This window comes from Rattus norvegicus, chromosome 18, assembly GCF_021556685.1.
Source record: "Rattus norvegicus strain SHRSP/BbbUtx chromosome 18, alternate assembly SHRSP_T2T, whole genome shotgun sequence".
Classification (NCBI taxonomy): domain Eukaryota; kingdom Metazoa; phylum Chordata; class Mammalia; order Rodentia; family Muridae; genus Rattus; species Rattus norvegicus.
Window position 1 is genome coordinate 4,391,543 of NC_141551.1, and position 17,494 is coordinate 4,409,036.

The 17,494-nt window shown below is 46.1% G+C and overlaps 1 protein-coding gene and 1 pseudogene across 1 annotated transcript; one reads left to right on the forward strand and one right to left on the reverse strand.

Annotated features, from left to right (window-relative positions):
- The first annotated feature begins 1,335 nt into the window (after positions 1–1,335).
- Positions 1,336–17,494, forward strand: Hrh4 (histamine receptor H4). The gene is given in 3 exon segments (NM_131909.2): positions 1,336–1,563; positions 10,466–10,629; positions 16,293–17,494. Coding segments are annotated over 3 exon segments (1,176 nt in total). The 5' UTR covers positions 1,336–1,370; the 3' UTR covers positions 17,112–17,494.
- Positions 7,168–8,003, reverse strand: LOC147999658 (large ribosomal subunit protein eL8 pseudogene; annotated as a pseudogene).

Sequence of the window (17,494 nt, forward strand, 5' to 3'; positions counted from 1 at the left end):
ATTTAGGTTGAAAATGACACACATTATGTCTTACTTCTGATAACCATGTCTCATGATGCAGTAAAATACCTTCTGGGCATTTGAGCTCTGGGCCTCTGGCTTGGAAAGTCAAGGACTAAAACTGTGTAGTCACCCCAGCCCTATTTTGGTTTGACTGGATATTCATGTGGTCCCTAGTGGCTGTTCTTAGTGGTAAACTGAGCCATGGACATCAACACTGGCTCCTGCCACTGCATCGCCGTGGACCTAGACATGGCCATCAGTAGCATCTCAGCCTGGGACTTCACTATGGCCCCAGTTGGCAGTGCTGGCCACTCACAAGAGGTGTTCCCTCCAGCCTACAGCTCTATCTCTCTTTGTAATGCTCAAGCTGCTCCTTCCCATCTGACCACCACATACTTGCACACTGTTGTGGTTCCTGCTGCAAACTGGGCATGTGGCTGGCAGAACCCTGGGTAACTGCGTTCTCCATCCATGCTACGTGGTGTGGCTGCACGTGGGTGTCTATGGCCCACCTGTGCTGTGTGTTGGAAGCCAGGTCTGTGGATGGCATGGGGGGTCGCAGGTCTGTCCATCTTCCCCCTTCCTAGCTGTGCTGCCTGCATCTGATTTGACTAGATTTGATTTTTATGAGTCCTAGGCATAAGACAGCTTTGACCATCAAGCTAGAAGGAGCAAAGGGCTGCCATCTGCTCTATCCCTGGCTGATGGAAGAACACCACCACCAATAATGTGTTTCTTTGGCCATTGCCAGGTTCATGTCTAGCTTTTGAAAACTAGTTACGTTGGTTTCAGTGGACTGATTTGTTTCTTTATTATGGCTTGGTTTTTTAGCTTGTTTCTTGAAAAGCCTGTTATTAGTTCTAAGTTTTACCTCTTTGATTTGGATTATTTTATGGTCTATAAATATTCATTTCTTCTATTTTTTGAGGTACCTTCTCACTGTGCAATACAGGACTACAGCCTAGAATTCAGTAAGTAGCTGATCTGGTCTCCATGTGGTTGCCAGGATTTGAACTTACGACCTCTGGAAGAGCAGTCAGTTCTCTTAACTGCTGAGCCATCTCTCCAGCCCTGTAAACTATGCTTTATAGATATTATATAATATTGCTCTTTACCCAGAAGATGGATGAATATATTGCATTGCTTAATACAAGATATTTCTCTGTTTTGTGGAAACATTCTTTTCACTGTCAGTTAAAGGGAAATTGCTACCACAAGTTGATGGCTATCAGTAACCAGGAAGTAGTGTGAATTCATCAGTAGATTTGAAGATGCTGTTTTGAGTAGGAGACTGTATATAAGAGCTTTCTGGTTGTTAAAAGTGCCTGGCCAAGTGGAACTTCTGTAGTGGCCCATTATTTAATGTGATGTCGGAGTCTAACGGCACTGACGTCTTGCCACTGACTGCTCAAGTCCCCTTGGCATTTTTAATGTCCCTGCTTGCTTTTGCTATAACGATAGGCAATGCTGTGGTCATTTTAGCCTTTGTAGCAGACAGAAACCTTAGACATCGAAGTAATTATTTTTTTCTTAATTTGGCTATTTCTGACTTCTTCGTGGGTAAGTATCTTTCTTTAAAATTATCAAACTTAAAGTCTTGTAATTCCAGGGACTGTATGGGTTGGAGGGGCTAAGAAGAAAAATTAAAGTGTTAGAATTCTGGGAAAGATGTGTATGCCACTTTAAAAGAAACTCTGCACATATGGCTATTAGAGGAAGTTTTATCTGAAAACAGGTTTTTTTTTTTTTTTTGGTTTTGCTTTTAGAATAAATGAATTCAGAATAGTTCTAAAATTATTTTAGCATCCCAGGTTGTTTTCAGAGCTGTTTTTAACTTGTTTAGATTTACAAGTACTCTTTCCTTAGTAAGTATGGTTTTCTTTGTATCCAGTATTTAAGTAATAAGAATCGTGTGTCTGCTGGAAGCCAGCATGACCAAGAAACGGTATGTGCAGTGGGACAGGGACAGGGGCAGGGACAGGGTGGTCAGTGTTCCGTATAGCACAGAGTCGGACACAGCCAGCAATTGGCTACCCTACATACAACAGAGTCTCAGAGCATCATGTGACCGCAAGAGTTCACAGAAACCAGGTTCCTCTGTCTTTGAAAACGTTTTAAAAAATCATTTTCATTCCCTTATTGTGATCTCTTCTGTGAGCCCGGTGCTCTTCGTGGTGGTCAGATGGGGTACACTGCAGTACTTCAGGGACCGACGCATCTCATAGGAGCTCCTAGGAGATTGTCTCTTGCTGCAGCTACATTATTTCATTTCTTTGCTACATAAAGCCTGTGCTAATGTTAAATCACAATTCATAGGACATTCCGTTCCTTGCAAAAACCACAGTGGTTGCTTAACAAATGTTAGACCTCCTCTCTTTTGATTTCTTGGCTGATATGTTTTGACTCAGACTGAGTTCACCAATGTTTGTATCATACACACAAGTCGATGTTAAGAGAGTTGGGCACTCAAGTACTAACCAGGAAAGCCACAGGAATGGGTTTGTCTCTTCCTTTCATGACACAGAATGTAAGATAGGTTCACAGGACCGTTGGGTATGATGGGAGACCCCATGACGATGCACTGTGTGCCATGGACACTTGGGAGAGGGAAGCACACTTGGTTACAGGACTGTGGCATCCCCAGTGTAACCCCGAGGACAGATAGGATTTCTAGAGCTAGAGATGGGGGAGAGAGGGCCAAGAATCAGCAGTGGCACAGGTAGCAAATCGCTGCGTGTGTGCTGCAGGCTGGCTGCTGTACGAATGCTTGGACGGAGGCAGCTAGGGCTGAAGCTGGATGGTGAGGACCCTCAGATGGTAATGCCAGTATCTAATGGAGCCCACCAGACATAGAAATGGCAGGCCACAGATAAACGGAGCTAAGCAATTATTTATTAGTTTACTTATTTTTACCAACAGTGGCAGAAATTGAACCCAGGGGTCTTGGTCTCATTGTTAGAAGGAGTTACATTGGATATATATATATATATATATGTGTGTGTGTGTGTGTGTGTGTATGTATGGTATATGTATATGTATATATAGTGTATGTATATGTATATATATGGTATATATGTGGTGTATATATATGTATATATGGTATATGTATATGTATATATATTTGTGTGTATGTATAAACATATATGCGTATACATATATGTATATATATGTTTATATGTGCGTGCTTTAAATAAATCAACAACCTTCCCAGTCCTCGATTCAATTTCGTCTCTTCAGCTGACATCTGCAGCTAGCTACAGATCCTTCTACATTGTTCTCTATGCTCCCATCATATGTATAAATGTACAAGTGTGTGTAAACGCAGAGAGCAGTCTGCCATAGATCTCCTTTTCCCTCATTGGATTCTACAGCCTTCAGTGACACTTGGCACTGAAAAGGGAGAGTGGCATGGTGAGAGGGAGACCCTAAGGAGCCTGGCAGTAGGGAAGGGTGAGGTGAAGAGCTGAGAGAGCCTTGGACTGGGAACTTTCAAACCCAAACAGCTTCAGATAAGAATGAGTGTCTCTTTATCTAGTCCAAGGTAGGCCTCAAGGAGACACCTCCCTCGAGGCTTGAACACCATAGGTGGGAGATGTAGCCTGTCTCTGAGAAATAGTTGTGTAGATGTGCATCTGCTAGACTTGCTGCTCCCCTGCCAGCATGAGAACGGGCAAGAACAGCTTTGTTTCTGCAGAGAGAAGTCAAACACAGATTTTTCTTCCCTTCCCTTCCCCTCCTTCTCTTCCCTCTCCTTCCCTTCCCCTTCCCTTCCCTTCCCCTTCCCTCCCTTCCCTTCCCCTTCCCTTCACTTCCCCTCCCCTCCCTTCCCTTCCCCTTCCCTTCCCTTCCCCTTCCCTTCCCTTCCCCTTCCCTCCCTTCCCTTCCCCTTCCCTTCACTTCCCCTCCCTTCCCTTCCCTTTCCTTCCCTTCCCCTTCCTTCTGCTCCCTTCCCCTCTCCTACCTTCCCTTCCCCTCCCCTCCCTTCCCTTTCCTTCTATCCTCTCCCCTCCCTTCTGCTCCCCTCCCCTCCCTTCCATTCTCTTCCCTTTCCTTCCCTTCCTTTCCCCTCCCCTCCCTTCTCTTCCCTTCCCTTCCTTTCCCCTCCCCTCCCCTCCTTTTTCTTTTCTTTTCTTTTCTTTTCTTTTCTTTTCTTTTCAAATGTTTGCATGTAGACTGAGTATGGTGGTCCATGCCTTTAATCTTAGCTCCCAGGAGGCAAAGGCAGGCAGATTTCTGAGTTCAAGGCCAGCCAGAGCTACATACTCCCTATCTCAAACAAGACAAACAAACAATCAAGCAAGCAAACAGTTGTCTAGCTATGTCTGCATGTGTTTGTATAAGCTCCTTCTTGTGTGTGTGTGCCTGCACATGTGCACGGAAATGGATGTGCATATGTACCTGTGAAAGCCAATAGACAACCTCATGTGTCATCGTCAAGAGTATCATCCTCTTCCTTTGTGGCAAGGTTTCTCACCGACCTGGAACTCACCGATTAGGATGCACCGCCTCCTTGCAAGAAAAGCACCTTACCATGGAGCCATTGTTTCTAGGAGCCCGGTGTCATCTGCCAGTTCTGGTCCTTAATGTTTCCTCTGCCCCATACCTTCTTCCGGAAGTCCCCTTCCCTTTTTTAAAGATTTATTCATTTATTATATATAAGTACACTGTAGCTTCTTCAGATACACCAGAAGAGGGCATCGGATCTCTTTACAGATGGTTGTGAACCACCATGTGGTTGCTGGGAATTGAACTCAGGACCTCTGGAAGAGTAGTCGGGTGGTCTTAACCGCTGAGCCATCTCTCCAGCCCCAGAAGTGCCCTTTAGCACAGCACTCTCCATGGGACAAGAAATGGGACAGTCCCTGCAAGCTTTGTGTAATGAGATCTGAGTTTTCTGCCAGCGCGCTGTCCTTTGCTGTCCTCTCAAGGTTGAGCTCTGAGCCTAAGGGATGCACCCAGGAGAGGTTTTCTGTAGCTGGAAGCCATCACTGCTATCATTATTATCCTCGCTACTAATACTTTTATTTTGACATTAGCGATTTTACTGTGTGGGTCGGTGCTGTGCCACGATGAACAAGCAGAGGCCCGAGGAAAGCCATCAGGAATCAGTTCTACCCAGCACACGAGTCCAGGCTTGGTGGCAGGTACCTTTACCTGTTGAACCACCTTGCATCTGTCCAACCCCCTAATTACTAGTCTCTCTAGTAATCTCTGTGGTTGGACCAAACTCTAGAGCTGCGGGACAATGACGAAACTGCTTAGGTCCTAAGATGCCTTTGGGACTGTGGTTTTTTCTGTGCACTTTTCGAGGTTTTGGAACCAGATCCTATAGAGACTCTAAACTTGTGCTAACCAAGTAGCTGGCTTCCTAGATTGAATTTGTTATAGAAAAGTAAAGACATAGCAGAGATTGTGAGCCTGCTATGCTGGACGCCATGCCAATGAGACACAGAAAGACCTCGCATGGTATACTCTATCTCACCTGAATACTAGCAGTTGTGGCTTGAAGGTGAACTGTCCCTCACAGCCTCATGTGTTTGAACACATTGTCCTTGGCTGGAGGCACTATTTGGAAAAGCTGTAGAACCTTTAGGAGGTGGGGACTTCCTGAGGAAGTATATCATTGGGGGCGGGCTCTGAGGATTGATATCCCAATCTCGCTTCTTATGGACTCTGATTACTGACTGTTGACACAGTCTGGTTTGCCTGTGACCACTGTACCCCTTTAAACTGTAAGACAAAATGAACCCAACCACTTTACTTTTACTTCTTGTGCAGTATTTGATCACAATATTGAGAAAAGCAATTAGTACACTATGTGTATTAGAAGGAAATGCCTATTAAATTGGTACTGTGTGACCAGTGTTCTCACCCATGGGTGTTTATTTCTTATCAGCCATACGGTGGATGGTCAGGAAAGTCTCTTCAGAGGCAAAATGTAGTTGATGTCAACAAAGCCTGAAGGAATTTTAGAGGGAGGGAAGGTTTACTTTTGTTTCATGTTGTATCTCTATATGTATATGTAAATCTACATCTTTACCCACTAGTTCAGTTCAGAATTTCTCTCTCGGCTTCTGCATATACTTAGACTACTATAATAAAACACCAGAGGCTGGGAAGCCTAAACGATAGGAATTTGTGCTTTTACACATCTCACTACCTGAGATATCTACCAAGTTTTGTTCCTCAAATGGGCTGGACAGGTGTGTCTGAAGAGAGGCAAGCTCTGTCTCGTAGCTCTCAGTCTGATGAATCAGGGCCCCACCCTTGTGGCATGTTTACCCGGAGCCTTTCCTTCAGAGGTTCTAGCTCTAAATAGAGCCGCTTTGAGAATGTTGGAGCTTCAGCATGTAGGACGGGGAGAGCGATGGGAGTGTGGAGGTAGCAGTTTTCTATCGCTGGCAGAAGGCAATACCACGCTGGTGTCGATTTTAAAGCAAACTAGGCTTCCCCACTGTCTTCAATTTATTTATGTAACAATTGCACACTTCAAAGCAAGCACAAAGACTGGCAAGACCTCTTGCTCTTCTGATGCGCAAATATACATACATACATACATACACACATACATACACACATACATACACACATATGTGTGTGTGTGTGTGTGTGTGTACACACATATATACATGTATATTATGCTTTCTACCAGATATGGGCATGGGACTGGGGAAGACATAATATAAGACATAAGTAAGTAAAAGTATGTAGTGTTTTAGAGGTGATAATTGCTTCAGAAAAATATGGCAGGATGAGAGTGGGAGAGATGGAGGGGAAAAGAAAGGGATGGATGGAGGGAAGGAGAGAGAGAGGAAGAGGGAGAATGAAATTTCAGTATAAAACTTGAGAGCCAGGTCTCACTGTGAAAGACACATCTGAACAAACAGATGGGGCTGCTGTCTGGGGAAGAATAAGTCAAGAGAAATGCGGCTCCCAGGATGTGAGGCTGACGGTGCACAGTGTACACGAGCCAGAGGCTACAGAGCAGCCGGCCCGGGGCAGGCCACCTCCCATCTCACAGGGCTCCTCCCATCTTCATTCTCATTCCTGCTCCCCTTCCCCCACCCCATCTCCGCTTACCACCCTCTTTTTTAATACAGCCTATTCAACTTCCCTCGCTTCTTCTTTTTTTTTTTAACTTTGTAATTATATTTATGTACAGAAAACTTAAGTGTACATTTAACCCAGCTTAGTGGCGAGTTCTTTAGCCTTTGCCTTTTCCAGCTTGGCAATGCAAGCCACAGACTTAGGACCCAGGACGTTGCCTCCCCAGTGGCGGCGGATCTCGTCATATCTGTCATTATAATTGGTCCTAATAGCTTCCACCAGCTTAGCCAGAGCACCCTTGTCTTCCGAGTTCACCTGTGTGAAGGCAACAGTGGTGCATGTCTTCCTGTGGACCAGGCGCCCCAGCCTGGCCTTTCCCTTGATGATGCAGTAGGGCACCCCCATCTTTCGACACAGGGCAGGCAGGAAATCCACCAGCTCAATGGGGTCTACATCATGGGCAATCACCACCAGCTGAGCCTTCTTGTTCTCCACCAAAGTGGTGACTGTATTGACCCCTGCTCGGAGGACAGGTGGTCTCTTAGTTGGGACGTCCCCTTTGCCAGCAGCTTTCTTCTCAGCGCGGGCCAGCAGCCTCTGCTTCTTCTCCTGCTTTGTCTCTGGCCTGTACTTGTGGGCAAGCTTAAGCAGCTGAGTCGCTGTTTGCCTGTCCAGGGCCTGGGTGAACTGGTTGATGGCAGGAGGTACTTTGAGCCGCTTATAGAGGATGGCTCTTTGCCGCTGCAGCCTGATGTAGCGGGGCCATTTGACGAAGCGCGTGAGATCTCTTTTGGGCTGGATGTCCTGCCCAATGCCGAAGTTCTTAGGCCTTTTCTCAAACAAAGGATTGACCACCTTTTTGGCCTCTTGTTTCTTGACCACGGCGGGGGCCGGGGCCACCTTCTTCCCCTTGGCCTTCTTTCCTTTGGGCATCTTGCTCGGCTGGAGGAGAGAGCCCCTCGCTTCTTTTTAAGCACACATGCCGAAGGCTGATTGCTCTAGTCTTGCAAATTTCCAGAGCAGACTTGGCAGGAACATGTACGAGCAGGCCTGTCTGAGAAATATTCCAGATTTACTTTTCTGAAACTATGTGGAATGATCCACAGGCATCACCGTTATTCCATAGAGAGCGGAACCAAGAACAGATCATCTATACCAGTATACCATGGAGACAGCAGGGGTTTACAAAAACCTAAGCAATGGGTTCTGCTGCGATGACTTGGTCTTTGGCGCTTGCCCACAAGCATGAGGACTTGGGTTCAATCTCCAGACTGCTGGCTTGCTCACAAGCTAGGAAGCATGCACGCACACACATAGAACAATGGAACAGTGTGTTTTGGCCAGCTTACAGCAGCTTCCAGAAACCCTAACACATCCTTCCTCTTTCATAGAATTCAAAAGGTATGGAAAAGAGAGTTTAACTCAGATCTTGCTCTTTAATCTCTTTAATCTTTAAGTCAGTAGCATCTAGTTGTTATCCACTTCTTCGTGTTGGGAGCATTGAAAGCCACAATGATGAACTAAAATATGAACATCTCATTTCGAGGTGCTTCGATTTACCTCAGGTAACCTTGGGGTTCTACTTTCTGTCATAGTCATCCCTCCTGCCCCTGCCCCAACTGATGATATGAAAGTCGCCCAATGACGCTTACTGATCATCGAAAGAACCATTGATAGTGTATGTCTGTAATTTCAGCCCAAGACCCAGAAGAAGGCTAAGACAGGGGCATCATGGGTTTGAGGACAGCCCAAGCTACAGTGATTTCAAAGGCAGCCTGGGCTAGATAGTGAGACTGTGCCTCCATAAACCAACCCTACCCCATAACTGAAACGCAGAACTAGCAGGTTATTTGAACGTATGGGAATAGAAGACAGGTTTGGTGATACAGGTCTGTAATACCAGATACTGGGGAGGCTGCTCCCAGGAGGGAGAGGGAGAGAGAGAGGGGGAGAGTGAGAGAGAGGGAGGGAAGAGGGAGGGGCAGAGAAAGGGGAGAGGGAGAGAGAGGGAGGGGAGAGGGAGGGGCAGAGGAAGGGGAGGGGGAGAGAGAGGGAGAGAGAAGGGGGCGGGGACTGACTGGGAAGAGAACATTCCTGTGGGAGAAAGGTGAGAGGCAGCAATGAAGGAGATAACACAGTAGGAACACATCTTCATGCATGATGTCACAGTGAAACCCTTTATCGCGTACAATTTATATGTACAAAAAACTAAAAAAATAATGTAGCAAAGTTTCTGAGAGTGTAAGTGACTGAGGGATCGCAGCAACCACAGAGCTTCCGAGGACAAGGGCGTGGCAGATGAGGCGTTTTCATAAAAGAGGAGAAGAGGTAACATCATGTGCCTAGGGTAAGGCCGAGACTGGATCTCCAGCATAAAACCATGAAGGAGGAAGACATTCTAGGAGGAACAATGTTTCAAAGAGAATAAGATATGAAAATCAGGGCTGCTGCGGGAGGGTGACCCACTGCTATGGGAGAGGGTGACCTGCCGCTATGTTTGGAATGGACCACAGAGAACATCGAGACGCATTGTGGCGAAAACGGCTGGAAACACAGTTAGCCTCTCTGCTTTATTTGGGAAGTGGTAAGGAGCACCCACTGGTAGCTCATGACAACTATTTTAAAAATAACATTTAAAGAATGCATAGGCGATATTAGTCATACAGAGCCTGGCGAAATACCAACAGTTTTTGTATCTAGCATTGGCAGCATGGCCTTACGACAACAAAATGTCTGAGGCAGTGAACTTAGGAAGAAAACAATTCAGATCAGTGTTTGAATCCAAGATTGGGTGGCCTATTGTTTTGGCTCCTGATGGTGGTGGACAGTTGGGAGCACATGTGTTAGTGAGCACTACATCTAGAATGGGGAGGAGGAACTTGGGTTCCACACCTTTGTCCAGTGCAGGCTCCAGTGAGCTAAGAGTCTCACACTTGGCTCCATCTCCCCAGGTCCACAGCACCTACCCGTCCTACCAAGCTGAAGGCAAGCTTTTCCATAGGCGCCTCTGCAGGACAGTTAGCCACACTGTAGCAATAAGCAAGCCATTATCAGTGGATTTGGACATGCCACTCTACGGTGGAGCCACTAGAATATACCTTTTTTGGTAGTCAATGATGTATATGTTTTTTAAATATTTAAAAAATTGATTATATGCATGAATATGTATATGTACATGTGCATGTGTGTGCATGTATGCATATGCATGTGTGTGCGTGCATGTGCACCTGCGCAGCGGTGCCACAGCATGCCATGATATGCATGTGTAAGTTAGAGCAAAACCTACAGGAATTAGGTCTTTTCTGTGCCATATGGACTTATGGGATTTGTCCAGATTGGTGGCAAACATCTGTAGGCACTGAGCCATCTTGCTGGTCCAATGTTGTTTCTTTAAACTCATTTCCTTCCTGTACAGGTGTCATCTCCATTCCTCTGTACATCCCTCACACGCTGTTTAACTGGAATTTTGGAAGTGGAATCTGCATGTTTTGGCTCATTACTGACTATCTTTTGTGCACAGCATCCGTCTACAGTATTGTCCTCATTAGCTACGATCGATACCAGTCAGTTTCAAACGCTGTAAGTCACAACATTTATTCATTTCCCTTAGAAGACTACAGTTGTAAATTCTGGGTCCCTTAGCCATGCAAGCCTGTGCTGGGGATGTTGGGGATGGATCTCACTGATGCTTATTCTTTGCCATCTGGTTAACTCTATCAGCGTTTGAAGGGGAAAAAAAGGACTGAAAACGCATTGTGAGGAATGCTAGCTGCATCTACAGTAGCTTGTCTGTCTGTGAGGTTCCAATCTCCAGCCCATGACCAAGTTGAAACCTCAATATTTTTCTCAAGATAGAGCTCTGCGGGGAACTAGAAAGAATCCCTGAGTGATTCTAGTGAGAACATTGGTTTTAAACCCACCGAAGAGAAGACAGTGATACAGCAGAGCCGGCTTAGGATGCACGACAAGAAAGCTGGGCTTAGGCGAAATCTGGAATAGCCTCAGCAGTGAGTTAGTGGCAAGTCTTAAGATAAACCTCGCAGCAATGGGATAAAGGAGAAAACAGGCCGTGGGTAGAAAGAAGCCACAAAACTGTGGTGCAGAGATTTGTGACCTTAAAAACCCAGGGGAGGAGCGTATCTGGGGGAGAGGAAGGTGTGGGAGACTGAGAGGAGTAGAGGGAGGTGTTCTTATCTTTCCCTTGTTCAAGATTTGCTGACTTTTCATTGCGTATGCCAGGTTAGCCTGTCTCTAAACTTCAGGGCATTCTTCTGGGCCTGACTCCTTTCTCTCCTCGGGAGTGTGGATGTTCTAAGTGCACACAGCTGGAGTCTGGCTTTACCTGGGTACTGGGGATCTGAACTTGGGTCCTCAAGTGTGCCTGACAAGTGCTTTCCACTGAGCAAGCTCCCCAACCTTATTTACAACATTGACCTCATTTACTGTTGAATTCTAGGATCTCACAGCTTTGGGGGATCTATTGTTTGGTCAATCTATTGTTCAGAGATGTACGAGTTCTGTTGACCAAATGCTGTGATGGCAGTGTTGAGTGGACTGGTATGCTCCTGCCTGAGAGGACCCAACTGGACAAGAGATTAGATAAAAGATAAACTGTTGGATCGAAGAGATTCTAAAATATACTGTCGTTCAAGCAAGACAGATTTCTTTTGCTTTCACAGAATATTCTGGAAAATGAGGCAGTCCCACATCAGGAGGTCATCTTGGGACCTCCTGGCCCCAGACATTAACAGGGTGACTCTGCCTGTTAAAGGTTAGGGAACAGCAAATATTTATCCAGGGCCCAGTAGTAACATTTTTTCAGTTTTGCAGAACCTATGGTATTCTCAGCTATGTTGTTGAGAGTGGAACACAGAAGACCTAGATGATTTGTGTGGTGTGTGCAGTGTGTAGATGGTGGTGGTGGTGGTGATAGTGTGTGTGTGTGTGTGGTGTGGTGATGTGTGCAGTGTATGTGATGGTGGTGGTGATGGTGTGTGTGTGTGTGTGTGTGTGTGTGTGTGTGTGTGTGTGTGTGTGTGTGTGTGTGTGTGTTGTTTTAAGGAATTCTCTGGCAGTGAAGGTTGCCAGTTTCCTAAGATACAGGTGGCTGGGTCTCCATTCCTGGGAACAGAGTTGAGGGCAGGGCAAACCCTACATGTGAAACAGTGTGAACAGTGACTGGGCAGCTGCTGTGAGCAGACACCATGACCAAGGCAACTCTATAAAGGACAACATTTAATTGGGGCTGGTTTCCAGGTTCAGAGTTTCAGTCCATTATCATCAAGGTGGGAGCATGGCAGCATCCAGGCAGGCATAGTGCAGGAGGAGCTCAGAGTTCTACATCTTCAACCGAAGGAAGCCAGGAACAGACTGGGCATCCTCAGGCAGCTAGGAGGAGGGTCTCCAAGCCCACCCCCACAGTGACACACCTACTCCAACAAGACCACACCTTGTAATAGTGCCACTTCCCAGGTCAAGCATATGCAAACCATGACAGCAGCAAAGTGGACACTTGTACTTAGTTGGGTTAAATCCAAGACTCCTGAGTGCTCTCAAGCCAGCTTCATGGGAAGCTCAGTTTGCCTGAGGCTGTAAGTAGAGAGCTTGTGACAGGAAACAGGGGCTTGGCCAGGAAGTAGAAATCTCTCCATAGTTTCCAAAGCGAAGTTTCAACGAAGATGGCTATAATATTGTTCAGCCATGTCCTCTGGAAGGGCTGGACCAACAGTGGGTGATGAATGTGGGCTGTGGAGCTAGATCCCAACTGGAGACAGTAAGAATTAGAGTGTGCCCAGGATGAAAGACTCTTCCCTTGCCTTCAGACAAAGAGAGACACTTTGCAATGAAATCTAAGCCATGAGGAATAGTGTTGGGGGACTGACTGGGGATCTCTGGGGCAGGGCCATAGTCTTTGTGGTTAAAAGTAGCAGGAATCGCTCTATCTTTACACTGGAAGCTTCAAGTTCAACTTCAGGGAGGTTGCCCTCTCTCTGAGCCTCTGGGAAGACCTCCATAGCTTTCTCAAGGCTTTGGATGTGGGTCATTTTTGGCTTGGAGACACTTCACTACAACTCTTTCTTTGCTCTTTCTTATCATGTGGCCAAGGGTGAAGACTGTAAACTTGGCTCGGGATGGGTACCTAGGACAATGTGGGCTGCTTGACAAGAATCTCCACATGAGGATGAGTGAATGGTGGCTGCTGCCCAGGGGCCACATGCACCTCAACAGCTAATTAATTGTTCATAGGTGGAAATCAGAAGGAATTTGTGGTTTTCATTTATTCTTACTCTTCTTATGAGGCCATCGGTCATTACTGGATCAAAGTGACCCCAAGTTTAACATGACGTCCTCCTATCTTAATTACATCTGTCAACACCACATTTACAAATAAGGTCACGTTCACAGGTACTTGTGGATGGGATGCAGTAGAACGCTTTTAGGGACTCGATTCGGTTGAACACAGGAGCTCACCCTATTATTAATACCAGAAGGGTCTTCCTGTCTCCCAGATGGAATATGGCTGACAGAACCTTTCACTGAGGCAGGGCAGGGAGCAACATCCTGAACAGTGTACATGTTTTTGTAGAGGGTGAGATCGATTTCAGAGAGGTCACAGCAACCAGCTGGGTCTGGATTCCAGTGACCCTGGAGCAGTCATCTGTGAAGACTGCCCCCCACTGAAGAGATGGTGAGATGGCCAGCCCTGTCCCAGGTCCCTGGGATGCCCATTAGCTCAGCTGACCCTGTGCCAAATGAAAGAGAGAAGCATCTTTAGTGTATGATCTGTCTGTCTGTCTGTCTGTCTGTCTGTCTGTCTGTCTATCTTTATATCATTTCAAAGGGTGAGTAGAGCAATTCATAAATGAAGGTTTATGACCATCTGGGTGTTGTCCCCATCTCCACAACCGTTAGACTTAGTGCAAGTGATGGGTTAAGTAGTGTCAGGAAAAGGGGGAGGTGGAAACGTGGGCTGTGTGTGGAAGCTGTGGTCAGCATCATGGGCCAGCTTACTTCTGAGCTTGTTCTCAGAAACGCCAGCAGTTTGATGTGTTTGTATGTGTGAGTGGGAGGGGATGGGGCCCACGTTTCTTTACAGTTAAAAAGTTAAAAAAAGTTATTAACCATTTTCCTCTTACCAACAGCCATTGGCACGCATGTACAGTAAATCAAAGGGCCACCCTGCTTCTCTTTAAAAATGTGAAAACATGCTCCGGTGATGTTTAAAACCCAGAGAAAATGATATCCACCGAGAGGAGGTCGTGGGTGTCTCTTTCCCTGTGAGCAGGGGTATGGGAGAAACCTGGAACATCTGAGTTGGAAGGAAGCTTACACACTGGACAGAAATTCAGAGAGATTGACGAGGCACAGGATCAAAACAAATGTGAGCCTCCTTCTTTCACACATGTTCCTCTCCGAGGACCCTGGTCTGGTTCCAGGCATCCGTACTGTAGCTCATTGGTTCCTGGGGATCAAATGTCCTCTCTGACCTTCAGGAGCACCACACATGCATGTGACACACACACACACACACACACCCCGGACACCCATACACATAAAAATAGATGTAAAACCAAACCAAAGGGTTGGGTCTTCAGGATGAATGCAAGGTCAAGCTGAGCCACAGAATGAATTCTTGCCTTGAACAGGAAGGGCCTAGATGTAACTCAGGAGTAGAGCATTTCCCAGGCATGGCAGCCTGGATTTGATATTTTGGTTGAAATATTTATTCCAGATAAGGGCAGTCAGTCTTTACATGCCTTTCGATTTTCAAAGATTGTCTTAAAGATTTTCACTTTGACACAAAGATCATCATAGAGGGTAACACTAATTTGCAGACCCTAACTTCATTTGTCCTTGGGTAAGTCTGACTTTGGAAGTCTGACTTTGTCACCCTGAGACAGCACACACACACACACACACACACACACACACACACACACGCACACACGCACACAGATTCACAGATACACACACATACACACACACATACATATACACACAGACATATACACACACACAGACTCAGACACAGACATACACACACATGTATTACACACAGATATGCGCACAGAGACACACACACACAAAGACGTACACATAAACATACAGAGACACACAGACAGACAGATACACAGACACACACATATACATGGACACACACTGGCACTTGCTGTAGTCATGACTCTCTACATGGCTTCTCCTCATGGTTTTGACTGTAATGGGAACACTTAGTACCCTGGGAATGTCCAGAAACAGCATCACTCCAACATGGCCAAGTGCCTTCTTGTGTGCAGTCTCTTGGAGTGGTTCAAGGGCTATCTCTGTTGTTGGCCTTACCATGGGGATCCTGTGTAAACAGCTGAGTATGTTCTTCCTGATGTCAGGACCAGATAAGCCATGACCTTTAAAGCATTTTAAACTGTGCCTATGGTGCAGAGTGGGCTTTGCCCTATAATGTGGTACATGCTTTTCTCTACATGTTTATCAACACTAATTCCCCAAATCAGAATGCTTTCTTTACTGAAACATCATTCAACAATGTCTCATCCTGGCTTGTGTTTCATTGAAGAGAACACTGTTTCTTTCTTTCTGCGTGAGTATACACATGTGTGCATGTATGTATGTGTTGGTTAGAAGTATCATCCCTGAGGTACCAGCCACCTTTTTTCATGCACGTGTATGCATGTGCTGTGTGAACAGATGGCATGCATGTGCATGTGTATACGCAAGTGTGTGTAGAAGCTGGAAGAACTTTAGGTGTCATTCTTATAAATGGCATTCTTTGAGGACAAGGTCTTTCTTTGGCCTGGAGCTCACCAATTGGGTGAGATAGATGGACTGACTAGAAGGCCTCAAGGATCCTCCTGTCCCTACTGACCAGACACCAGGGTTACAAATTCATGCTACCACACCAGGCTTTGAGAAAACTGCATTCTTATTTTAGATAGTGTCCGTGGCCTTGCTGTGGTGTTCAAATCTTCACCTCATGGTCTGCTGTTTCCTCTGGAAAATTATCGAGAAAGCATGCGCCAAGATCATGGGAATTAATGGAGCTCTTGCAAATCCCTGGAACTTCTGAGTGACTGTGGGATGCTCCATGTATTCTGCATGTTTTCGTTAAATCAAAAATAATTTGGGTTGGGGATTTAGCTCAGTGGTAGAGTGCTTGCCTAGCAAGCGCAAGGCCCTGGGTTCGGTCCCCAGCTCCGAAAAAAAAAAATAATTTGCTTGGTTTCTTGTAGGTGCGTTATAGAGCACAGCACACTGGCATCCTGAAAATTGTTGCTCAAATGGTGGCTGTTTGGATACTGGCTTTCTTGGTCAATGGCCCAATGATTCTGGCTTCGGATTCTTGGAAGAACAGCACCAACACAGAGGAGTGCGAGCCTGGCTTTGTTACTGAGTGGTACATCCTCGCCATTACAGCATTCTTGGAATTCCTGCTCCCTGTCTCCTTGGTGGTCTATTTCAGTGTACAGATTTACTGGAGCCTGTGGAAGCGTGGGAGTCTCAGTAGGTGCCCTAGCCACGCTGGATTCATCGCTACCTCTTCCAGGGGCACTGGACACTCACGCAGAACTGGGTTGGCTTGTAGGACAAGTCTTCCTGGATTAAAGGAACCAGCCGCATCCCTTCATTCAGAAAGTCCACGAGGAAAGAGCAGTCTCCTGGTGTCCTTAAGGACTCACATGAGCGGTAGTATCATCGCCTTCAAAGTGGGTTCCTTCTGCCGATCAGAAAGCCCAGTGCTTCACCAGAGAGAGCACGTGGAGCTTCTCAGAGGCAGGAAGCTAGCCAGGTCGCTAGCTGTCCTCCTGAGTGCTTTTGCCATTTGCTGGGCTCCGTATTGCCTGTTCACAATTGTTCTTTCAACTTATCGCAGAGGGGAGCGCCCCAAATCGATTTGGTACAGCATTGCCTTTTGGCTACAGTGGTTCAATTCACTTATTAATCCCTTTCTATACCCTTTGTGCCACAGACGTTTCCAGAAGGCTTTCTGGAAGATACTCTGTGTGACAAAGCAACCAGCACCTTCACAGACCCAGTCAGTATCTTCTTGAGGAGAAGCTTCATGTGTGCCAGCTTCTGTCTCTCTGTCCCCTGAACGGATCTAAGCTTCCATCTTGCTCTGTCCACTCGAGCAAACAATGCACAAAATGTAATGTTCGAAAATTTTAATAAAAACCCTCCACATTCAAGTCAGTGGAACACGAGCCAACAGCAGTTTAAGGAACGTGACAAACTGACAGCTGCAAAAATACTAATATTTTCCTCAGTGCTCTCTGTCTCTTTTTTGATACAACATTGATTGTGTTACCCCTGTCTTCTTTCTGTCTCAGTGTTTTCTCCAATAGCATTAGTTTCTTTGTGTGTATATGTGTGCGTGTGTGCATGTGTACATCTATGTGTGTGTACATGTATCTATGTGTGTGCATGTGTATCT